We start from the raw sequence: 26,708 nt of genomic DNA on the forward strand, positions 1-26,708 counted from the left end.
TGAGGCTGGATTTGAACTCAGGTACTCCTTACTCCAGGGCCAGTGCTCTATCCACTGTGCCACCTAGCCCCTCATCTAGTATTTCTGAAAAAAAATAAAGCAAGAAAAAATAGCTAAAATATTTTGGGGTTTTTTTTTTAACTTTAGAAAGTTTTAATAGTATTTTATTTTTTCTCAATTATATTTCAAAAGAATTTTAAACATTCACTTTTTTGTTATTTTATTATCTTATTTTTCTCAACATGCAAAGATAATTTTCAACATTCATCTTATTTTTATAAGCTTTTGAGTTCCACATTTTTGTACCATCCTTCCTTCCAACCCCTACCACCCCCTTCTCCATGCCAGCAAATAATCTGATATTGGCTATAAACAATCATGAGTAACATATTTCCTTATTAGTAATGTTGTGAAAAAAGAATTAGAACTAAAGGTGTGTCAGGGAGAGCCATGAGAAAGAACGAAAAACCATAAAAGAAGTTTTAAAAACTTACTATGCTTTGTTCTTTGTTCTTTGTTTGCTTTGTTCTTCATTCAGACTCCATAGTTTTTGCCCTGGATGCATGTTTCTATCATAAATCTGCCATGTACAATGTTCATTTGGTTCTGCTTATTTTACTCAGCGTCAGTCAAGTCTTTCCAGGCCTTTCTGAACTATAGTACTCCATTACATTCATATACCAGAATTTGTTCTGACATTCCCCAACTGTTGGACTTCTCCTCAATTTCTAGCATTTTACCACCACAGAAAGGGCTGCTATGAATATTTTATGATTTCTTTGGTATACAGACCTAGTAGTGGTGTTGAATCAAAGGGTAAATACAGTTTTACTGACCTTTGGGAACAGTTTCAAATTGTGCTCCATAATGATGGGATCAGTTTCCAATCCACCATCAGTGCATTAGTGACCCAGTTTTCCCATATCCTATGCCACATTTATCATTTCCCTTTTTTGTCATTTTAGCCAATCTGATAGGTATGAGTTATTTTAATTTGCATTCTTTAATCAAAAGTAATTTAGAACATTTCTTTTTTTTTTTTAGTTTTTTTTTTTTTTTGTAAGGCAAACGGGGTTAAGTGGCTCACCTATGGCCACACAACTAGGTAATTATTTAGTGTCTGAGACCGGATTTGAACCCAGGTACTCCTGACTCCAGGGCCGGTGCTTTATCTACTACACCACTTAGCCGGCCTAGAACATTTCTTATTATGCCTATTGATAAGTTTGATTTTTCATCTGAAAATTGTATCTTTTGATTATTTATCAATTTGAAGAATGACTTGTCATCTTATAAATTCATTTCTCTATTTGTTTGAGGAATGAGACCTTTATCAGAAATAGTTGTTGTAAAGATTGTTTCCCAACTTTCAGCTTTCCTTATGATCTTGTTTTCATTTATTTTGTTTGTGCAAAAACTGTAATTTAATATAATCAAAATGATCTATTTTATACCCATAATGGTTTCTATCTCTTGTTTTGTCTCAAACCTGTAGCTCACTTTGCTCCTATCCAAATTTGGATGTTATGCCATTTAGTGCATATATGTTTAATATTGCTATTATTTCACTGTGTATGATACCTTTTAGCAAGATGTATTTTCATTCTTTATTTCTTTTAATTAGGTCTGTTTTGTTTTTTTCTTTGAGATCAGGATTACTATCCCCCTTTTTTTTAAAGTTCAGCAGAAGCATAACAGATGCTGCTTCAAACCCTTTACTTTTACTCTGTGTATGTCTTTCTGCCTCAAGTGTGTTTCTTGTAAACAATATATTGTAGGATTTTGATTTTTGATTCACTTTACTATCTGTTTTTAATGGGAGAGTTCATCTTATTCACATATATTATTATTAACAGAATATTTCTCCATCCTGTTTTTGATCCTGTTTGTCTTCACTCTCCTTTAATTCTTTTCCTCATCACTCATGTTTTTCTTGAGCAACAAATTTCTTGATTATTAGAATTGACCTAATAAATGCCAATGACTTCATGAGACCTTAAGGAATATTAAAAGAAACTCAAAAGATTGAAAAACTGAAATCAAGCATAAATTATCTCATAGCAGAAACAACTGACTGGAAAACAAATCAAGTGGGCAAGATAGAAATAAAAAGAATTCTATTTCCTGAAAGGGGAACAAAAAAAATTATAGTCTAAATCAATAGCTTTTAGGTCAAAGAAAAATTATTACAGTGAAGCCAGGAAAATGAATTCAAGTACTCAGTAATTAAAAATAATATCACATAGGATTGAATAGTCTCTAATCCAAAGGATTAGAGAATTAGGAATATATATTCTAGAATGCAAAATGTAAAGCCTTACTGCCTATCATAACTTACCCAGAAAATTGAATAGAATTCTAAGGCAATTCATTAATTAAACACTCTTTAATGTACTAGGTTATGTATTAAGCACTAGTGATCTAAAGAAGAAAAAGAGGTACTTTCTGCCTTCAAGGCACTTAGAGTCTAGTGGGGGGGAAACCATCACAGAAAAGAAAACTGAAAAACCTCAGGTTGGCAGGTGACTTTTGATCTGTGGAATGGAAGTCAAGCTGAGCTGTTGATGGAGAATGGAATTGTCAGAAAGGTTGTGAGCTCTCTATAAAGACAGACTTTGGTAGGAGTTTACTGCTACCTTCCATAGAAGAAGGGGAAATAGGAAGATGAACTGAGAAAGATTTGAATATCAAAATCTGAATCCATCCATCTTTGGAGTGATGAGATGTCAAGGACATCCCAGAGTGAAAGAGTGCTGTTTGATGGAGTTAAGCAACTCAAGCAGAGTTGCTAATGGAGAATGGAGTAAGAAAGCTGAATATAATCCTACAGAGAAAAATATGAGCTCTTAATAGAATAAATAGAAGACTTCCAAGCATTCTTGATGAAAAGATTAGAACTCTGTAGGAACTTTGAAGTTCAACAATAGTATTAAGGGGAATATGAAGAGTTAAATGTGAATGAACAATGATAATGAACTAAATAAACCAAGAGATATGTCTCTTTTGAAGCTTATCATCCTTAGAGATCACAGAATGATTTTAAGGAAAGTGAGAGGAAAAGGAGTACTTATGGTCAAAAAAGGGAAGTTTAGGCAAAATTTACCTGTCATGTTTTAGGTGGGGTGACAATTGCTGTCATTTGACTTCCATTCTCATCCGAGTTAGTCTTTGAAGGGAAAAATACACATATACACAATTAAGGAAGTGGGAAAGAAAGGGGGTAAGAGAGAAATAGAGAAGAGAGGAGATAGAGGGATTAGTCCTAAGTAAAGTAAAAAAAGTTAATTAAAGATGTTCAAAAGTATCTATAACTCTTTTTGGGGTGGTATTGATTAGACATCTTGAGAGAGTGTCCATAAATTTGGAATGACTCAACAAGTTATATAAATATATATATAAATATATAAATCTAGTAATTCTGCTTACTATCACTAGAAATTATTGAGGAGATAGTTTCAAAGAAACCTTCAAAACCTTGTATTAAATGTTTCAAAGTGAAATGAATGGAACAGAATTAGGAGAATGATTTATATAGTGACAGTAAGGTAAAAACAGAAGAGCTAGAAATTTCAGTCATCAGAATGTTCAGCTACAATTGCAAAGGGCTAACTGTGAAAACATGATACACATCTCCTGTGATATTTGTAAAGAAAAATGTCCTTCCTACAATGCCTAGCACATAGTAGATTCTATATTTACTTCTTTTTTTTAAGGGTTTTTTTTTTGCAAGGCAAATGGGGTTAAGTGGCTTGCCCAAGGCCACACAGCTAGGTAATTATGAAGTATCTGAGGTTGGATTTGAACCCAGGTACTCCTGACTCCAGGGCCCGTGCTCTATCCACTGTGCCACCTAGCTGCCCCCATATTTACTTCTTATTACCTTCTTTTTCATTCCTTACTTTCTGATGAAGGGATATTAAAGATTCTGAGAGAGGAACTAGACAAATCTTTTGGGATATGACCAATGAAGAATTTTTTTTGCTTGATTTTACATATATATTATTATTATATTAGGGGCTTGGTATTTCTTTTGTTCTCAAAGGAAGGACATGTCTTGGCGTATAAGGGATTGGAAGGTAGATTTTTACTGATTGACAAAATTTAAATAAAAAATAAAAGCATAGTAGAAAATTTTAATGTATCCCTTAAAAGCATGTCTTTCCCCTTAGTATGTTTAGAATATATTTATATGTTTTGTACCATATGGATTTTATCTAGTTTTTTTGTGTTAATTTTATAGAGTTTTTCACACCTGCTATAAAAGTGATTCCTTCAAAAAAATAGTTTTAAGTTTTTCCTGTGATTACGTTTGATCTTTCTTATTCAGTCCAATAAATATTTACTAAGGACCTAATGTGTGCAAGGTTCACAGACAATAAATGAAAACTAATTCTTGTCTTTAAGGAACTTAGATTTTACCAGACCAATATGACAGAAGAATAGATATAAACACTTTAATTTGGGATTCCTTATAAAGTCAGTGGAACATCCATAGTTCTAGATAACTTAACATGAAACCTGCTGTCCATCTTCAGATAGGTGATAGATTCATAGTGAAAAGATAGAAGCATTTTATTAAAAATGTGGCTAATGAGAAAATTTGTTTTGCTTGACTGTATATATAGCTGTAACAGGTTTTGTTTTTCTTGCTTTCTCAATGGGTTAGGTAGAGGAAGGAAGGACTGAATCCAGAACTAAAAATAAAGTTGAAATTTAAAATTTGAAAGAAAGATTATCTCTAGGACATGTTGGATTGAGTTGCATATGGGACACACACAGGTAAAATATCTTTAAAAAAGCACTATTTTAAATATTGTTGAGTTTTTTTTTTTTAAATTGATATAGAGATTGTTGTGGGATTTGCTTCACTGTCTACTAGGGAATTTTCTGTAACTGTTAGTATTGGCAAATTTCCTTGAGAAATTAGATTTTGTGGCCCAAGGTAACTTTATGACTCCAGGAGCCCTTTGTCTAGTTCAGCAGGCTGGGGTTAAAATATTCCATCCAACAAATATTAATGAATAGATTTCTTCATAAAGGCTTCATTTAAAACAGGTGTAATAGAAATGTTATTGAACTAGTGTTGCTACTTTGGTTCTGGGACTTTTTTTTTTTTGGTGGGAGAGAGTACTTACTTTGCAGAACTCTTTTGATAATATAATGATTTGGAACCTTATAGATTTTTGCCCTTTTAAAGAATGGCAATGTAGATTTATATTATAAGTACTTATAATTTAAAAGTACACACATAAATGATACTTACACACATAATCATTTAATTCAGTAATCTTATATATTTCTTTGCCCTTTAAGACTATATGTCCATCTTCCTGCTTACATGCATCATTCAGTTTATTCTTATTTTGAACTGTTTTCTATAAATTTTAAAAGATATTTCTTGATTTTTAAAAATGTTTTCATTTATTGAAATATATTTGGTAGGTCTGCTTATTATAATTTATTCCACATGCTTTTATCTTTGTATTGCTAGAGTTTATCACAATATTTTTACATAGTATACATTTACTAATTCTTGGATTGGATACCTAATATATTTCAAGAGTTAATTTTTGCTTTTCTCTGTATTCAAAAATTACAACCATGGTTACAAATTTTAAAAATTCTCATAACTGAAGTGTATAATTATAAGATATTTAAGGTATGTTCAGTAGATTCAGAATCTTTTGTGAACAAAATCAAAATTCTTTCTTTTGATGATTATAACTTTTCTTGTTTTCTTTCAAAGGGTAAAAGCTCATCTTCCATTTTGATGCCCTTGAATAGTTTTTCCTTATCCTTGGAATGCTTTCTGTATTCAGTTCCCTTTGGAGACACCGTATTCTCTCTTGAGCTATTCCCTTCAAGACTTAGCTTATATTTACATAGCTAGGACTATGAATCATCTCCTCTATTGGATGAGAGACCCTTGGGGATAGCGGCTATTTGTTTCATTTTTCCTCCTGACCTCTAGTGCCTTCATGCCTTGACTTGACATTAGTAGACACTTGCTAAATTAATTATAAATTTTAAGAGATGAAAACTAAAAATAGATGTTATTTTTTTTAAAAGTAATTAAACATTCACTTTTTGGTTCTTCCTCCACCTCAAGTTAAAAGAAAAACCAATTTATTGTAATAACTATGCATAGACATATGTTTGTAATAACATGTGCATAGACAACCATTTTAAAAATAAGTATCTGATTTTGCATCTTAAATCCATCATCTCTCTTGTCAGGAAATATGTAGCATAGACAAAAAGTCTTGAAATTATGGTTGGTTATTGTGTTGATAAATGTGGTTAATTCTTTCAAAGATATTTCTCTAGATTCTATTTATTTAATTCAGCATAGTACATATAAATCTTTTTTAGTTTTCTATGAACCCAGACATTTTAACAAAAATATTTTTCTTAATTAAAGATATTCTTGTTTTTCAGGAGAAAAGAAGTGATATAGTGGGATTATTTTACTTGATATATTCATAGTTGTCTATGAAGAATCAGGAAGGAGATTAAATTAAAATTAATCTTAAATTGAATTTTTTGATTGACTCAGGATTCTATAAAATCAGCAATTAAGTTGTAGGGACAGCTGAGGTGGTGATTGAGTGCTCAGCCTGAAGTCAGAAACTCAGTTTTCTGAGTTCAAATATGGCCTTAGACACTTAATAGCACTGTTGTCTTAATTCTGTTTGTCTCAGTTTCCTCATCTATAAAATGAACTGGAGAAAGAAATACATTCCAGTATCTTTGCCAAGAAAACTCCAGATGGGTTCATGAAGAATTGGACACGACCAAAAAACACCTCAACAACAGTAGAAAAAGCCCTGAATTGGGTATCAAGAGATGAGGGTTTTTAGACTACTTTATTTTTAAATAACAATATTGTGTGACATTGAGGAAGTCACCTTACCTCTTTCGGTTTCATTTTCTATATTTACAAAATAGGGGCATATACTTTTTAAAGTTTTCTTGGATAATCTCTAGGTATACTTTCACTGTTAATAATCAGTTATTATTATTATTATCATTATCATTATTATTATTATTTGCTTCTATTAACATAGAACATTAAATCTAGGTAGAATAGCCTTCTTTATTTGGTATGGTTACTTTTCAACACTTTACAGCTTGCCTGATGAGTCAATATGAACATAAGTAGGTATGTTTAAAATCTATTCCAAAATTATTTTTAAGGCTATGTATTAGCACCTGGGGAGGACAAGCAAAGGTTTTATGGAGAAGGTAGTACTTGAATATTGACAGGAGATGTGGTAAATTGTGTGAAAAGTTTCAAGGAAGGAGATAGAATGTAGGTTGCATGGAATATAAAAACTGAAAAAACAGCCAGGTTGAAAAGAGGTTTAAATACCAAACAGATTTTAGATGACATGTTGGCAATAACAGGGAGTCATGGAAGCTCACTGAGGTATGGTTGCTAACTGAAGACGAATAGTTTACCCAGCAAGCTATTTCTATAGTCCAGTTAAAAGATATAGGGTCTGAATTAAGATTATGTCTGTGTAAATGAATAGAAGTGAACCTTACAGAGCAGATTTGAGTAAAACAGATTTGGCAATATTTTGGTTATGTTTAGTGTGAGAAAGTGAACTCTCAAGCTTCAGTGATAGTGGTGTTACCCTACACAGTTAAGGCACATATGTCTTTGAATTGTAAAACAAATACCTGTTGATCTTCAGTTTAAATAACTTTCTTATATACTACTTATCATTCTATAATATTATTGATTTGCTGTAGTGTCAAATTTGATACTAGGCAACTCAGTTTTGGCCCTATAAATAAAATCTAAACTGTTTATTTGCCTACGAAGTTATATATCAATTTTGAGAGATGAATTTATTTTTAAAAATCTGATATATGATATTGCTGAATAGTTCTTGAGCTATAGATTAAGATTTACTAGAGAAATCCAACTCTAGAGTAAAAATATAATTGCCCATAGTGAATTACTATTTCAAGTAATATTCCCCTTTTCAAGTACTATTGTAATGAATTTTTATCATATTTACCATTGAACATATAAATCTTGCTGTTGTGTAAAAATATTTAGTCCCACAGGGGTATTATTTATATTTTTTTTTTAGGTTTTTTTCCAAGGCAAATGGAGTTAAGTGGTTTGCCCAAGGCCACACAACTGGGTCATTATTAAGTGTCTGAGACCAGATTTGAACCCAGGTACTCCTGACTCAAGGGCTGGTGCTTATCTACTGCACCACCTAGCTGCCCCAAAACTATATATACATATATATATATATATATATATATATATATATATATATATATATATATATATATATATATTTTTTTTTTTTTTAGGTTTTTTTTCCCACAGGTGTATTCTTAAAAAAAATTACCTAATAAGATTATTTTTGTAAAAATAGATATTTGTATATTTAACCTTGTGCATTTTTGTTTTCCATTTCCAAATATCTTAAAGTATTGTTGAAATTATAGGTGAACTCACAGGGATAATTATGATTATTATCTTCTTTTTGCCAAACCTTTTAAAAACAATGTACTGTCTATTATAGGATAAATATCAAAGATGATTATAATTGTAAATTGTTGTCATTCTACTGGTATTGTTGAGCTAAGAAAGATCGCTGCTTTGTTCACAGAGCTTAACTTTCGTCAAAAGTACAACAGGAAAAAAGATATCTAATTTTTAAAATCTAGAACTATTTCTTCAGTTCTGGCCATATTTTTAAAGGAAACTTTGTTATAATATTTTTTCTTTTCATCAACTATCACAAATTACTTAAATAGCTTTAGTAGTTTAGTATTTTTTTCTCTCTATGTCTATTGATATAGCTCTGCTGCTATGTCTATACAGCTATATCTATATCTATCTGTATATGTATGTATTTTTCTAAACATAGCCCTTCTTTTTTAAATGTGGAATAGCAAGGTAATCAATGATAGCATTAACCTACAAAGTTAGGAGGTTTTTTTTTGAGAAACTAGAGTGATTTTACTGGTTTTGCTCAGTTATTGTGCATGCTAAGCACTACCTAGATAATTCTGGAGGGAAAAAATATGAAAGATCCATCTGTTCATTTCTGCTACACTGCGCTGATATAAGATTACGCTAATCTGGTTGCTTGTCAGGACAGGTTAGTGAAAGCCGATGAGTGGATGAGGTTAGGATGGACTAGTTCTTTGGAAAATTATAAGGTCCGCCTGCAGATGCCATGTTAAGTGTAGCAGAATAGGTTGGTCACTGACCAAGTTGAATATTTCAGTTGAAATATATACCTTAGAAAAGTTAAGAAGTTTAATTTAAAACTAAAATTCAAAAATTACATTTTATGAAACATTAATATGTGTTAAGAAAAGTAACATACTATTCACAAATACTTTTAAAGATTTGATTTTTGCTTTACTTGCTGTGCAACATACTAACTTTTAGTGATTCCTTCCCATTTTCCCTTTTGAATAGTTATTTTATTGTATGTTTTTCAGTCAAGGAGAATGGATGATTAAGTTTAATTAACCTCATTTTCACTTGAGTTTGTAAATTTGCAAATTTATTTGTTTGTTTACCTTTTTCATAAAAGGATACCTATTGACTGACAGTTCTTGACCTCGTAGGTTGAACATCCCGTCACTGAATGCATTACTGGCCTGGACCTAGTCCAAGAAATGATCCGTGTTGCTAAGGGTTACCCTCTTAGACACAAACAAGCTGATATTCCCATCAACGGCTGGGCAATTGAATGTCGAGTTTATGCTGAGGTAAAATGAATCCTGTTGGGCAGAGGATAGTAGTTCTGTATCAGTTATGAACACCAAAGTGATGTAAAATTTTAGAACTTGAATCAAATATTTGATTGAATATATGTTAGAACTGTTGTTAAGGATATTTATTAAAATGTTTTGTATATATTAATTGAAAGTATTCTTAAATTTAATGGAAATTATCCAACAGTTTCAGAGATAATAAATTACATGTGAGTTAGCTGAAATCAAATAAAATATTTAGTTTTACCACATTGTGGATGTAATTTTAGATACTTTTCCAAGTATATGTTAAATATGTCTTAAATATTCACTTAAAAACTTTTCCTAAAATTTAATGCTGTACTTATCAATTATGTTCTTTTGTACTATCAGTTAATTAAAATTGCTAAACTAAAACACTACTTTCTTAATTAGCTTATTTTTATTCTTTGGTAACTATTTACTTCATAAGATTTTTTTTTGGAGAACACATTACCAAAACTATATAAATTATTAATTTAATTTCAAAAATATCTTAGGTTTTACAACTGTAACCTATTATTAAATTCTTTTTCTAGCCATAATTAAAAATTGGAATATAGCAATATCTTTCTATTTTTATTTGTAGAAATAAAAACCTTTCCTTTGAAATATGAAGTAGTGATATTGTATCTTGCTTTTAGTGTATTTAGTACTTTTGGGCGTTCTTATTCCTTTATTTGTTTATTAATATTTGACATATTTTGACTGCCATCATTGTATCTTTCTCTTTTATTGTGACACTGAACATATTTGAGATTTGTTTTGCTAATTATAAAATGGTTATAAATGAGTATATATCATAGCATAAAGTCTTACTTTTCAGGTTCTTGTATGAATTGTTGAAATGTTTTCTTGTATGAGTTTACTCGTTGATTTTTATTAAAATAAATATCTTTGATTACTTCTGTGGTTATCCTGAATTTGCATCTGTTTTGATGTATATTTAGGTTGTTTTAATTTTTACTAAGTGTCTGTGGTAAGTTCTTGGATACAAAGAATTTTACACATTTCAGCAAAGTAAGATGAGACTAATATTGCTATCATAATTCTCCAGTCATATATAATTTGTTCTATAATATTATATATGCCATATGCAATGATAAGACAGCAGGGCCTTGGAATGAATTCTTTGGAAAATAACATATATTAAAATCATTAGTTACTGGAAAGAGGCTTGGATTTGTAACAAACTTTGCTTCTACTTCATCTGAGGTACTGCTTTCCTTTGTTTGAATTTTTAGGATCCCTACAAGTCTTTTGGTTTACCTTCCATTGGCAGATTGTCTCAGTATGAAGAGCCATTATATCTTCCTGGTGTAAGTCATCCAAGCTTTAAAATTGAATGAGCATTTAAAATCATTTTGTAGAGATTTAAAGACCAAAGATTTGAATTATGGAAAGAAGTTAAAGTCATATGATAGCAAAATCATTTTTGGAAGACATTACCTGCACTAGCAAGGTCAAGAGGCATTTTGAGTAAATATATTTATATTTTAAAAAATATTTTACTATCTAGAGGCCACAGAAATATGAGAAACTCGTCATAATCATCTTTTTAATTTATTCTTATCACATAACTCTTCAAACAACATAGACTTGTAGTAATTATGAAATGCCATTCAAGTTCCATACCAGCTATAACTGTGTTAGAGAAATAGAGTGTGCTCATTTTTTTTAAGTTTTATAGCTTTGAGAGAATACATGTCATTTACTGTAATTAAAGAAAGGTGATTGTTTAATTTTGTATGTATATGTATACACACATGTGTGAATATACTGTTATCTGTGCCAAATAATTTACTGTCTCTTAAATAGTTTTTGCAGCACAAAAAGAACAAGAATTTATAATCAAGGTAGTCAGAGTAATAAGTACATCTATATGACACTGTGTCAACTTGTGGAATGACAAGGCTGTACCATCTGTGAATATGATTACTCAATCTGATTACTGGAATGGGATATTATGAATGATTACAGTAAAACGAATGGTAAATTTGAAGATGTTATTACATATATGATATATTTCACTTTTTAAATTATTTTTGTTTATGTGCTTTCAAAGCGGACTTGACCCTTTTGAGGCTTGGGAGCTTCATGCTGTGTTCAAAGCCCAAAGGCAAAAAAAATGGTAAAGATTTAGCTGGCATTATGTGACATTAAATAGTAGTTAAGAAAATAAGTGTCATAAACATTTTTTAATCAAACAAAAAAGTATTAAATAAGAATTTACAATGATTACTCTAGTAGTTAGAAGTTTTCACCATGTTGTAAGAGCTAACAGGATGTCAAACATTTTGCCCTTGCAAGTTTTTGCAATTTGCAATTTTCAAACGTGAGACCTGTTGAAAGTACAAGTGATAATGGACAAACTATACCCCCTACAGTCTTTGTCCCACCAAATCTTTCTTCAATTAATGCTGCAGCAGGAGTTTTATGTAATAACATTTGCGCTTGTGAGCCATCCATAGAAAGAAAAAACAATTAAAATGCCTTAAATGTTCTGCTTACTGCTGTTATTTGCTTGTGTGAATGTTGCATGTCAGCTAAATGGACCAAGGAATAGATAAAGTGATTGGGTGCAGGAGAGTGCACACTAAGCTTTGTCTATCATTATTGCTGGGAGCAATCAAATTGATGCCAGCAGGACAGTGGATGCGTTGACAGCTGTAATTATGTATCTCCATGGTGATCACTTTTGGCCTGTCATGGAAGCCCGCGAGTCCCCTCCCTTGCAAGCATTTAATCAGATTGGGCTGTCACTTGTCAGGTAGACATGGCGGGCTGGGAGTTGTGCTTAGGGGGAGAGGTGAATTGAAAATGAAGGGTGGGAGATGCCTGATAGCTTCACGTAGTCTATCTCTGGGACTGAAGAAAGAAATTTTTAATTATGCTAGAGGCTTCTATTCAGTGATTCGCGGGTCTCATGGAGTTGCTCGGGTGTTTTCTTTTTCTTTTTCTTTTTTTGTTTTTTTACCTTATTAAAAATATATCAGCTTATTTTTCTGAACTAATCATTTTGATCCTTTTAGGGGGAAATAAGCATATATAATTTTCAGAATTAATTAGACTTTCATAAATTTTGGTTCATGTTGTTTGTCAAACTCAGTTTTTATTTCTGTATCAAAGTTGTAGATTCAATTTTAGGTTTCTTGTCCCAGAATTGTTTTGAAAATTAATCTTTTCAATTTAAGCTTTTGTTTTGCTCTAAAAATGTTTTACATATATTGGAGTCATTTTGAAATACTTGATGTCCAAGTTATGTAGCTTTTGTTATTTTAACATTACAAAAAAAGACTATGGCATACTGGAGAGATCATGGGACTTAGTATTAAAAGATTCAAGTATCAGTTCCTTTTTACTCCTTATGAACTGTTTTTTCTTCTGTAAAATAGTTATTTTTACCACCAAACTCATACACAATTAAATAATCACCTTTCTTTAATCACAGAATTGTTAGATTGTTAAGAATTTTAAAAAATAAAACAAAATGCTGTCTTCCCCAACATATATTTAAATGAATCATATTTATTTTATTATTATTCAGCCTGTTGGATTTACTATACATATCACTAAAATAACATGACACTTTGCCTTTATTGATTCAGAATTTAGAGATTCTTTGAGTTGTTCATCATACAACTTTTAATTGCCATTTGATAATCTCATCTACAATGATGCTGTCAGTTTCTGTACTCTTCATAATCCTTTGTTATTTATAATCTTTAAGATTTATTAAAGTAAACAAAATTAACTGAGAATGAATTTATCTAGAACATTGATAATTAATATGAAGCTAAAGTCAAAAAAGTTTTTGTTTCAGTTTGACACTTCATGCTCACCTTTGAGAAGTACACCATTATTTTAAAAATCACACAATAACATATCCTCTTTGCCCATTTTGTCATATGACCAAGAAAATTAAAGACTTAGTAATAACTTTAGAGTTTTATTACCAAGCTGAGAAATTACATGTTGAAGAAATTTAAATATTGAAATAATATGTTTACAAAATTGTTCTCCATCTTTGCTTAATGTTTACTATATTAATATGCTTTTGCTAGAACTCCACTATCTTTTTAAAGCATAATTAAACTATATATTAAAATTATAGTGTATTGTAATTAAAATACATTTCAGTTTGTAAATATAGACCTTGATGTATATCTATCTATCTATATATTTTATCTATCTATGATATTTTTCTCTATATTTGCAAGCATGGGCATTAGAATATAATGTACATACTTTTATATTATCTTTTAAATATTTATAGGTATGTACAGTTTTTTAAAAAGTGTTAAATTTGTTTTTTTTATAATTTGATGTCATTTGTATAATAAAGCCATCATCCTACTCTCATGTGGATACCCTAGACAAGAGGTTTTACATGTGGTCCCTTGATAATTGCCTAAATTAAAATATTAAAGGCCTAACAGCCGCTGTGTTGACCTTTTTCTGCCTTGCTGCAGACAGATGAGCTCCTGTTTATTAGAAAGGTTTCTTCCCACAGGTAAAGATCTATGTGTGCTTCTGGCCTTCTCTACTCAACCCCTTTACAATGTTGTGTATCAAAGTCCTGCTGTTCTAGTAACTTCATCGAATTCCTCTGTCCTCAAGATCACTGGAATGTGTCTCTTAGTCTTGACTATTTTGATTAGCTTTAAAATATTTCACATTCCAAAACCCAACAGCAACAGTTTTTTTAATATTTAATATTTATTTATTCTCATTTTGTACAAATTTTTTTATACATTAATAAAATATTCTTGTTTAAGAGTAAACAAAATACCCCTCCCCCCCAAAAATATAGACTTGCTTGAGCAATAAAGGGGAGAGAAAAAAATTAAAATAAAAAAATAATAGTAATAATTGTGGGTATGGCCAGGTGGTGCAATGGAAGGAGCATCAGCCCTGGAGCCATGAGTACCCAAGCCCACATCCGGCCCGTACACCCAACAGTCACCCAGCCGTGTGATATGCAAGCCACCCCAACCCCACTGCCTTGCAAAAACCAAAAAAAAGAAAAAAAAAGAAAAAGACCCAAGATAAAACAAAATAGTAATAATAGTAGTTGTGGCTGGGTGGCAGACAGAGCATTGGCCCTTGAGCCAGGAGCACCCGGATTCAAATCCGGCCTCAGACACCCAGTGATCACCCTGCTATGCGGCCCCAGGCAGGCCACCCATCCCCATTTGCCCTGCACCCCCCCCAAAAATAAGAATAATAAAAAATGTGCTTCAGTCTTTGTTCCAACACCAACAACTCTGTCATGGGTGGATCACATTCATTATAAGTCCATCACAAAAGTTACTTCCATATTTTTCCACCGTTGCCATTGCTGATCGCAGTTCCCTCCTTTTGTATTTCTCCACTACCATGTACTATATTTTCTCTCTCCTTTCACTCTGACTCTGCTGTAGGGTATCTGAGTGGTACAGCAGACAGATCCCTGGTCCTGGAGCCAAGAGGCCCCGAGCTCCCCCTACCACCCCTTAGGCCCAGCATCCACCTGGCCCTATGGTCCCGGACAGGCCATCCAATCCCAGCCCCTTGCAAGAAGTAAAAAAGAAAATGTATTATATCTGACCACTCTCCCCCCATGGCCCATCCTCTCCTCCATCACTCACATCCTTCCCCTTCCCCCTGTCCCCCCCTCCTTACTCCAGATGCCTATACCCCATTGAGTATATATGCCAACAGCAACAATTTAATAAACATTTGTTCTCCAGCAACTGCTCATTTTAAAAGTTTTATGTGACTAACCTTAGTGCCACATTGATTAAATCAAACTGAGAGATGAAAACAAGAATTAGAGATAAACTAACTAACTTGTTGGCTAGTTAACAGCAATTAGGTTCTTCAAAAGAATATTTTGAACTTGTGCTGTTTTTTTTTTTATCTTTCTCATGAAAATTGTTGAATCAGAGTTTTAATTGGGGCTATGTCCTTACAAAGCAGAGCCATGCATAAAGCTGTGTAAATATTAAAGCCTCAAGGGAACAACAGCAATAGAAAAAAAAAAAGGTATTTTATAGTTGAGAGGGTGAAGCAGAAAAAAGAAAGTGTTACAGACATGAAAGCCAGAGGACTTGTATTCCTATAATAACTGATAAGCTGATAAGCATTACTCTAAAGTTCCTGCTGAATTTGCCTTAGTCATGTCTCCCTTGGAGCTCTCAGAAGGGGACAGTGGGGAATGTGCTTTAGAAGGGGCAGCTCATGACAGGATTCAGGTGGAAGACATTAACAAATAATTATAAATTCATACAAAAATTCTGCTTACTTTATAAAAGCACTTTGTTATATGCATGTATTGTGCTGCTCCTTTTGGTCCTTTCTTTGACTGAAAACAAAGCAGTTTGTTCTACTGTATTTTCAAAGATCAGAAGTGATTTAGCTAATAAGTAGTTTTAGATTGCTTTTGTCTTTTCCTTAAAGGAGAAATGTTAATTCAGAGTAAATAATATATGTGTGTTCTCCATCAAAATAGGGAGAAAATTTAAAGTATTTTGCATAAAAAAGAGTGTTTACCTTTTAACTTGCCTACAATTTGGCTTGTTTAAAAAGGTCTACAGATCTGGAATCATTTTCATTGTTGTTTTTTTTCTTTCTTTTTTCTCTTAGGTTCGAGTTGACAGTGGCATTCAACCAGGAAGTGATATTAGCATTTATTATGATCCAATGATATCAAAAGTTAGTTGTTTTTAATAACTGTCTCCTATGACATTTTTACTCAAAATACAATGCATGTACTTAATTATAAATTTTTAAAAATTGTCTTTCATGTGAATCATGTGCTGTATAACTATAAGAAACATGAAGTGTGCAAATGTTGATAGTAAAAGCAAAGCAGATTTTTTTTCTTTTAAAGAAAGTTGTGTCTTATTTTTTCCCCCCTTTCATTTTGATAAAAAAAAATTTGTATAATAAAGAATGCAGGGGCAAGTCACTTAACCCCATTGCTTTGCAAAAACAAAAAAATAAAGACTGTAGTTTTTGAATAAGTTCTACAATTAATATATTTGCTAATATGGAAAGGATAATATAATGATTAAAAACAGTAAAATAAATATTAATAACTGAGTGAAAGGAAAGGCTGGTAAATCATGACTAACCAGTGATTACTAAAGAGCATAACTAGCAGTATTTATTAGATGCAAATAGTCTTTACCATTTTTTAGTTTGTTAACTAATTTTAAACATAGCTGATTACTTAAGAAATTATGTTTCTTCCTTACTTATATAAGGGTTAATTAACAGTGTTTCCTTACTGCTTTTCAGACCTATTCTATTTATGATAGCTCAAGGGTTTATCTATTTATGAAGTATTTAGTACACTTTTTTTTTCCCTTGAAAGAAAGCTAGGGCACACTGAAAGGAGTACTCTTTGGATCTTAGCAAGGGAAATTGGTCAATATTCTTTGAAATTCTTTATTTGTTATGATAAATTAGTCTTTATCAGAGAGTTTCTCAAAAATGAAATATTTTGCCAGAATCGACATAATGGTTAAAGAGTTTGACATTACTCTGTCATGGAAATAATGAGTTTATTAAACATTCTGAAAGAAAGTCACTTGATTCCTGTACATTGTATATTTAAGTTCTAGTTCTAATTCCAAAGTTGTAGTTTTTCATTTAATGATTTATATATATATATATATATATATATATATATATATATATATATATATTTATATTATGTCTGTGTTTATATATGAAAAAAATTTTAAATATTAAAAAATTTTCTTTTGTAAAGGTATAAAATTACATATGTTTAAGTAAATACAACTTAATGGATATTTCTCTGGGAAAAATTGTAGGTGCAAAACTTTACAGAATGATTTTAACCTATACAAGTAAAGTTTTATAGGCAAAAAATATGGAATGTGTAAGAAGTAAAAAATTTTCAACAAAATAGAAACTTAAAATATTTTGGAAACAGATCTTTATCATAGATAGTAAGTTTTTTAAAAACAAATTTCTATCTCTATCATTTGAAAACTCATAGTAATGTATGGACAGAAAGCTACATAAAATGATTAAATGAATGACTTAAGCAAAACTATTTTCATTTACTAAGACCAATAGACCTGGCATGATAGTCTACAAACATGTATACATGCTAAAAACAAACAAAAAGTTTAGAGGACATTTTTGTTTTAAGTGTGACTCAGATTATTAACACTTGATAATCAGACATTTAATTTTTTGAAAGCTTTATTTAGTATTATGAAGAGGCTATTTAGCAAGGATGTAGCACTGATAAAATTGGGTTAGCCCCTGTCTCCATGTGGGTTACCTCCTCAGCAGGGTACATAAAGCTGGAGAGTTTCTTTTGCCTGGGTATTTATGCTGACATGATCAAGACACTATGCTGGTGGTTTGAACCATAGTTCCGTGCATCTGAGTCTCAGGGACAATTTCATTTTTTTTAGTTGAAAACTAATCTAGCTTACATGCTTCTACTTTCATGTTTTCCTTATATGTTTCTCAGCATTCTGAATATCTGTTAGTATAATGGTTGGTGAAAAAAAGGCTTTAAACCTGATAGTTGAATCTTAATACTGATTAGATTTCAACTTGCATGCTTGCTTGTTTTAAAACTAATGACATCTTATACATCCATATTCACATCCCTAAAGGTAGTTTTTGAAAACTCTTAACATTGCATATATGAACATTTTTTATTAGAATAAGTTATCATATTATTCTTAAATAACTGGTCCAAATTCAACATTTTATTTTTTTCTTTAGTTAATTTCTTATGGTTCTAATAGAACTGAAGCACTACAGAGGATGGACGCAGCTTTGGATAGTTATGTCATTCGAGGTAACTAACAATAGTATCTATATTGGCATCCAGAAAATGATCTAAAGAATTAACAATTAGGAAATTTAAAAAATATAGATATATTTCATTTTTTCTTTAGCACTACTAGATTTTGCATATGAATTCTGCATTTACAGTATTTAAATGTACAATTTAAGCTATAGATTGTTCAAAAATTATAACTTTGAATATATTTTCAATAGAGTAAGTGAAATATGAAGAGTTCAACCTTTTAGAAGAATTATAAGCTATTTTAGCTGGTTAATTTATATTCTTGCCCACTAGAAGATATTTTTCTGGTTTTGTTTTAAGTAATTAAAATTTTTAAAAATTGGTAATGGACATGAACATTTACAAAAATATTTTAAAACTTGATCATAATAAAGTTTTGCAAATTTTGACTAGGTTGGGGAAGTACAGTCTGAATTTAAGAAAAGTCAGTTTTTTCTTCAATTCTTCCTCATTATCTATGGAGAATCCTTCCTTTTCTGTAATTTTCCACCTCTTTTTTTCAACATATTTGTTCTTCTGAGTATGGACTTCTTTTCTCCTTCTTTTCCCACAGTCCCAATTCTGATCATCATATTTAAATATAGAAGTAATACTGGCCATAATCAGTATCATGTATAAGGAAATCAGTAGTTTGAGTTCATATTAGATATAATAAGAACCAATACCATATAAAGACTTTCACATTTTCCCAGACATTTCCTTTATATTCACCATCCATCTTATACTCATTTAAAAAATTATTCATTTTTTTTCAACTACATGCAAACATAGTGACAAAGAAAAAGAATAGAACAAAAATATCCAAAACCTCAGTCACATCTTTGAATGTAGACTTCTTTTACAACTTCTCCATTCCCTTACATAATATCCTACCTCTGTGATATAAGGCTATATTTCACTTTCTGTCTTCTGGTACTTTTCATTGATTTTTTTAATTAAAAGAGTACAGAGTCTTTTTAGATAATCTTTTTATTTCCATGTTGTGACTTGGTTCTGCTTAGTTTACATTGTATTAATTTTTACAAATTTTCCTGTATCTCTTGAATACACAGCCAATAGATAGTATTTAAAAAAAATTGATTTTTCCGAACAAGTAAGTTGAGATATCTAGCACACTTAACAATATTTTATAACATTTCTGGTAAGAAATTATTAATACACTTATAGAATTTTGAATCATCTCACTGAAACTACATGAATGGTTGAAATCATCAAAGCTTCATAAAGGGAGAGAAAAGAGTTCAGGATAATTTAGACATGTTTTCTATTTGCTTATTTCATCATTTTCTATTATTTGTTTTTGCAATTACTTCATCATGATCTATTTTTTTACTTGTCTTAAAAATGATGTATTTCTTTGCTTTACTTAAATTATTACTTTCTACAACTATAATATTTGTAAACATTTGATAGGATTTTGTTAGTTGATTTCATTGTATTTCTAAGCTTAATTGCTCACTTCCTCTAATTGTCATCATTTATAAACTTGATGTTTATGAATTATTTAAAATAATATTTTCACACTTAAGGAAAATATGATAAAATATAACATTATTATTGTCCTATAATTATTTAGGACATGAAAAATCATTTTATATAACAAAATATTTTTTAAGAACACTTCCTGTAAAGTCTCGTGTTTTTCATTTGAAAGGGCTCTAACTTAGAGAAATATGCTCAATAAAGGTTTTCACCACTGACATCAGCACTAAGTAAATATCTGTTTGAATGCCTCCTCTGTGCTAGGTGTTTAAGGATGGAAGATGCCACTTCGTGTAGAGTTTTGGATCAGGAGTCAAGGAACTAGATTTTTTTTTTTAGGTTTTTGCAAGGCAAATGGGGTTAAGTGGCTTGCCCAAGGCCACACAGCTAGGTAATTATTAAGTGTCTGAAGCCGGATTTGAACTCAGGTACTCCTGACTCTAGGGTGCGTGCTCCATCCACTGTGCCACCTAGCTGTCCTAAGGAACTAGATTTTGGATTTTTACTCTGCCACTATCTATATGACCTTGAGTAAGTCACAACTTCTTTCTTCCTGACTCTTCATACATCACTCTCCATCAATTTATGTCCATGCTTTTCCTTATTAATCATATTTATCATTCATTCCAGCACATTCCATTACATTCACATACAACAATTTGTTAAGTCACTTCTCAGTTGCAGGACATTTACTGCATTTCTGTGTTTTTGCTATGAATCAAAAATCTGCTCTATACAGTTGCATATCTATCTATCTAGTATTATAGATTAGGACTTTTATATTCTTATCAATAACATCCTAGGGGAATAATCTTGTAATGGAATCTTTGGATCAAAGGATATGGATATTTTAGTTACTGTTTTTGAATAATTATTAATTGCTTTCTAAAATGTTTGTACTGGTTCTCAGCTTAAAATACGCCAGTGTGTCTGTCTTCCTACAATCTCTCCCGTCTTTGTCAATTTTTGTTCATGAAATGAAACCTCACGGTTGTACATTTCTCTTATTATTGATTTGGAGTTTTCATTCATTATTGTTAAAATTTTTTATTCTTTTGAGAACTTAATATCTTTTGCTCATTGAATTTTGGAGTGTACCTTTTGTTTTTGTGTGTATATTGTATTTATGTATTTTATTTGTGTGTATGTGTGTCTGTTTGTCTATCTATCAGCTATCTGTTTCTCTCCATATCCATATTCATGTAAATACAGTCATTTCTGAAATTTTGCAGGGGTAACATTCCTAGAAAATTGCACAAAAGTAAAAAATTTGAATGTTGTTATGTTAAACTTTGGGGAAATAGGATGTTAGGTTCCCATGACTATCAAAACTGTATTCTTTCACTAGAAATTGCTAAAAATATATTTTTGCATAAAATTCTTTATAACATGGAGCAGCTAGGTGGCGCAGTGTATAGAGCACTGGCCCTGGAGTCAAATCTGGTCTCAGACACTTAATAATTACCTAGCTGTGTGGCCTTGGGCAAGCCACTTAACCCCACTGCCTTGCAAAAACCTAAAAAAAAATTTTTTTTTAGTTTCACATATAATCAGAATTATATATTTATTCTTTTGTGATTGCCCCTATTCCTTGCTTGATTAATGATACATCTCCTACTCATAACTTTGAAAGATATGTGATTTCCTTCTCTTCTAATTGTTTTATGGTATTGTGAGGGAATTGTAGGTGAGAACAGAAGTACTGAAAGAATCATAAATATGTATGGCTTCCTTGCCCCTTAGATCTTTGGGCATGATGATAATGAATTGAACTTACTTCAGGCCCTGTATCCTGAATTTCTTTGCTCTCCTCCCTCATATCTGATAATTGTTACTAGGTAGATCCACAGGGACTGAGTGGGAGAGGAACTTTAGGGGCATTAAATTACTAGGTGGTCTGGACTGCAGCTTCATTATCAACTACAAAGAAACTGTGATTAGTAAAGTTTGCCACCCTTACAACCTGGATATTTGTTGGGCTGATAATTTGCGAACCTTGCATTTTTAACCCTCTGTTGCCCTGGGCTAAGTCAGTGGTTGTGTACATAAGAACTTGCTGATATTTTGGCTGGTAAACATGAAATCACTTCTATCAACTAAGGTTTATGCTCACAGGTAATATCTCTAATATTCAGACTACATATTCATTTTGAGTTTATTATGGAATGTGTTGTAAGATGTCAGGTTAATTTCTGCCAGAGTTCTTTCCCGTTTTATCAGTTAGTTGATATTGCAGCTCAGGACCCTGAATCTGAGTGCCTTTGAGCATTGTTCCCAAATCATCAGACCTGCTTTTAGCCTAGCCCTTTCAAATTATTTTTGAGAGGAGAAATAATTGTGGACAAAGTGCTACCATTTCTCATAAAAGCCGGAAATAACTTCTAACCAGCTGCTATCACTGAACAGATAGTTACAAGAACCCTGGATATGCAGCCCCCCAAGACCACATTCTTATTAATCATGAAATAGGGAAAGTTGTATCTCTTCTTTCCTGAACTTTACACCTCTGATTTCTTTGTTTTATTTTGTTGCTATTGTGAGCATCTCTAGAAAGATAAAAAATATTATATTTTTGGCAAAGTATTTTCCTACATCTTTTGAGATAATCATGTGGTCTTAGTTGTTTTTATTATGTTAATTTTTTTCTCAAATGTTATACCAGTCTTATATTCCTGGTCTATAAAAAAAGGATTGTAATGAATAATTTCTTGAATGCATTACTATAGATTATTTGATAAGATTTTATTTAACTGTTGAATCAATAATAATATGCATGTTATCTTGCCCTTATTGTGACATTGTTCTAGACAGAGTACTTTCTCAGTTTTTGAGAATAAATTGTCTACTGCTGGTATTAATTGCTCTTTAAAAGTTTGATAGAGTTCTTGTAAAAATGATCAAGACCAGGAATCTTTTTTCTTTGGTAGTTATTTTACAGCTATTTTACACGTTTGTATTTGTGTATGTGTATCTGTGTATGTGTATGTAAGCATATTATGTGCATTTGCATGAAAACGTGTATTTGCTTATGTGTTCATGAATTATCATGTGAAACAGATATTATACATATTGGTATATTCCTGTATACACATGCATGTGTCTATATATAAATGTATATTTGTACTTATCTTTGTGTGTATGTATTGTGTTTTTTCATGTGTGTAGAACTGGAGATATGATTTCATTATTGGTACAAGGAAACTATTGCATAAGAAACTACATCAATCCAAATTATCATCTTTGAAATTTATAGTTTTAGAGTATTGTCTAGATTAATTGTATCAACTCAAATAGAAAAAATTATAGGATTCGTTCTTACTTATAAAACTTAAAATGAACATTATGTTTTATTGTATTTTAATTTACTTTGTTAAACATTTCCCATTTACATTTTTATCTGGTTCTGTGACCTAGTTCACTCAGAAGTGATTTTTTTAAAGTTATTTTTTTAATAACTTACAGATAAATTTTCAACATTCATCTTTTTTGTAAGCTTTTGAGTTCTACATATTTCTCCCTCCCTCTGCCCTCCCTATGACAGCAAGCAATCTGATATGTGTTATACATATGTAATCATGTTTACTGTATTTCTAAGTTAGTCATATTGTAAAAGAAGTTGTGATTTTAAATAAATTTTTAAGATTCCATTATTTTAGGTTTCTATTTGATCTTCTATTAGTATAGTTTTATATTTTTATGGATATTAAAATAATTATAGGTATATAAAATAATTTATATTTTCAGTTCTGCTAACATACATCACTCCAGGGCTGGTGTTCTATACACTGCATTACCTAGATGCCCCAATTCTGTTCATATTCTTAAAAGAGCCAGCTTTTAGTTTTATTTATCATTCTCAGAGTCTTTCATTTCCATTTTATCCATTTATCTAATTTTCAGTATGTCCTTTGTAGTGCTTATTGTGGATTTGAGAAATTTATATAATCAGAATTATCTCCTTTAGCTTTTGTGATCCCCTTATCCTTTATATGATTATGAAGTCTTACTCTATCATTGATCTAAATGGTTAAACTTTTCATAGGCAGAACTAATATAATCTCAAATTATAGCTTACAATTGTAATCAATTATACTTTATCTGCAAAATTATATGTTACTTAAAATATTTTACATGAATAAAATTTCTAAGTATTTGCAAAACATTCTTGTTAAATTTAGAACAAGACTTAGGGGTGGCTAGGTGATATAGTGGATAGAGCACTGGCCCTGGGGTCAGGAGTACCTGAGTTCAAATCCAGTCTCAGACACTTAATAATTACCTAGTTGTGTGGCCTTGGGCAGGCCACTTAACCCCATTGCCTTGCAAAAAAAAAAGAACAAGACTTAAAGGAGTACAAGTCTAACTCAAGTTTGGCCCAGTTCTTTATAAATAATAGGAAATTAATAAATGGCTTTTGAATTTGTTTGAATTTAATTGTGTATTCTTTCAATTTCCATGTTGTTTTTCTGGAATTTCTTTTTTGTTTCAGAGGAAATTTCTCATCAAATATATTAAATGTACACAAATGCTTATATATATTATATATGTATATGCATATTATATATGTATATATGTATATGCATGTATATTATACATGTATATGTATAGTTTCATTGCTAGTCTGCTTCATTTTCAAAATTGCATTTGATTTTGAAAACACATTTGATGCCTTTTTCAAAATTAAAAACCATTAAAACATTTAAACAATAGGGCTGCTAGGTGGCACAGTGAATAGAACACTGGCCTTGGAGTCAGGAGGACCTGAGTTCAAAGTTGGCCTCAGAAATTTAATAATAATTGCCAGCTGTGTAGCCTTGAGCATGTCACTTAACCCTATTGCTTTGCAACAGCCCTACCCCCAAAAAAGAAACAAAACATTTAAACAGAACATAGCTAGTAATCTTTTCAGGGAAGACTAGTACCTCTGGTATGAGGAATCTTGAAGCTTTTCAGGGCTGTTTTCCACCATTGGTGTCTGTCTGATTCCCCCAGCTCTCACCTGTGGCTCTAATAAGAGGTTTCATGGGCAGCAGTCACTCCCTGTTTTGGCAGATAGACTAAATCAGGTTGAGGACAATTTGTGGGGATGGGGGAATTATCTACCTCAAAACTTGTGAAGGCTTCCCTCGGTGGAACACTAAAATAATTTGTTCCACTGGCTATGAAGCTGACTGAATCAGGCACTGTGGAGTGCTTAGAGCTTGGTTAGACTTTGATGATGTTAAAGTCATCCACTGCAGCCTAGGCTATCAACAGTCTTCTTGACTTTATCTTATCATTGGACTTGATGACCCTGGAACATAAAGTCAGTGACTTTGCAAGTCTACCTCACTTAAATTCTTTTTTACACATTAAAGGAAATCACTTGTACTGTTTCAAGGGAAACATGAGATATACAAATTTAGAGACATCTCTGCTTCAGATGTTCCTGTCGACTATTTGTATCCAGCTTGTTAGAAGAGTCTTCTGAACCTGTATTTGTCTGATCAACCACAATCTCTTAACTCCAGAATAGGGGTGCCATTTTGGTCCTCTTTGAGGACAAAGGACAATAATCAACTAGCCAATCAACCATTATATTTCACCATCATCCATCCAGATTTGTATTATCTCTTAGAACTTGAAATATAAAGCTTTCCTTCAAGAGCATAACTACTGCTGTTCCACTGCTTCCATTTCTTTAAATTATATTGCCTTGCTAAAACTTCTCCTTGTTATATCTCAACATTTTTCCTTTTCTAGGGTCATTGAATTTTTATCCATTTTGAACTCCATGGTCAGTAATTTCAACAGTTTCCAATCTACCACTTCAGAATGATTCACTTTGTTGTATAGATTTTTATTAGTTACTTTTGCTTTTACTTTGTTTAGATTTATCCCTGCTTTGTCCCCCTCTCCTTTGCAGAAAGTCATTACTTACAACAAATTTTTTTAAAGAAAAAAAAGAAGACAAAAAAAAGAAAAGAAAAAAATGACAGTCTATACATGAAAAAATTAGATTTACATGATGTTCTAAACATGTAAACCAGGCCTCATCTCTAAAAAAGGAGTTACAGGAAATGAGTTCTCAAAGCTCTTCTTTTGGGCAATTTGTTCTTTATAATTGCAAAACATTCATTCTTAGTTGTTTGATGATGACTCCTGTTAATTCCATTAATGTTGTGATTATATATTGTTCCTGGCTTTGTTTTCATCATTTAAATTATTCTATACTTTTATAGTCATTATGTTTGTTGTTTATCACATTACATCACATCACATCACAGTAATATTCTTTTAGTTAATGTTCTACTGTTTGCTTAGTCATTCCCCAGTTGATGGTTATTTACTTTTTCTTTGCTACTAAAAAAAGTTGGGGTTATAAATACTTTGAAATATTTGTAGCCTTTATTTTTGTTAGTGTCCTTCTTGTGGATATATGTTGTATTAGTGGAATCTCAGGAGAAAGCGGTATGGAGATTTGAGTTCCTTTATTTTTTTTTTGAAGGATGTAGATTTATTTATTTTATGTTATTACAATAATTTTGTTAAAAGAGTAAACATAAACTGCCCTGCCCCCCCACCCCCCCCACGAAGATGGGAAACCTCAGGAATAGTGAGA

At 31.4% G+C, this 26,708-nt stretch overlaps 1 protein-coding gene across 3 annotated transcripts in view; it reads left to right on the top strand.

Moving 5' to 3' along the window:
- The window catches only part of PCCA (propionyl-CoA carboxylase subunit alpha), a 556,428-nt gene that overhangs the window by 266,980 nt on the left and 262,740 nt on the right, over positions 1 to 26,708 (top strand). For all 3 annotated transcript variants that reach the window (XM_074191968.1, XM_074191970.1, XM_074191969.1), the window contains exons 13-16: positions 9,613 to 9,756; positions 11,025 to 11,099; positions 16,408 to 16,476; positions 18,538 to 18,613. In XM_074191968.1, coding sequence (XP_074048069.1) covers positions 9,613 to 9,756; positions 11,025 to 11,099; positions 16,408 to 16,476; positions 18,538 to 18,613 — 364 coding nt within the window. The remainder of the gene's footprint in view (positions 1 to 9,612; positions 9,757 to 11,024; positions 11,100 to 16,407; positions 16,477 to 18,537; positions 18,614 to 26,708) is intronic.

This window comes from Macrotis lagotis, chromosome 6 (assembly GCF_037893015.1).
Source record: "Macrotis lagotis isolate mMagLag1 chromosome 6, bilby.v1.9.chrom.fasta, whole genome shotgun sequence".
Lineage (NCBI taxonomy): Eukaryota > Metazoa > Chordata > Mammalia > Peramelemorphia > Peramelidae > Macrotis > Macrotis lagotis.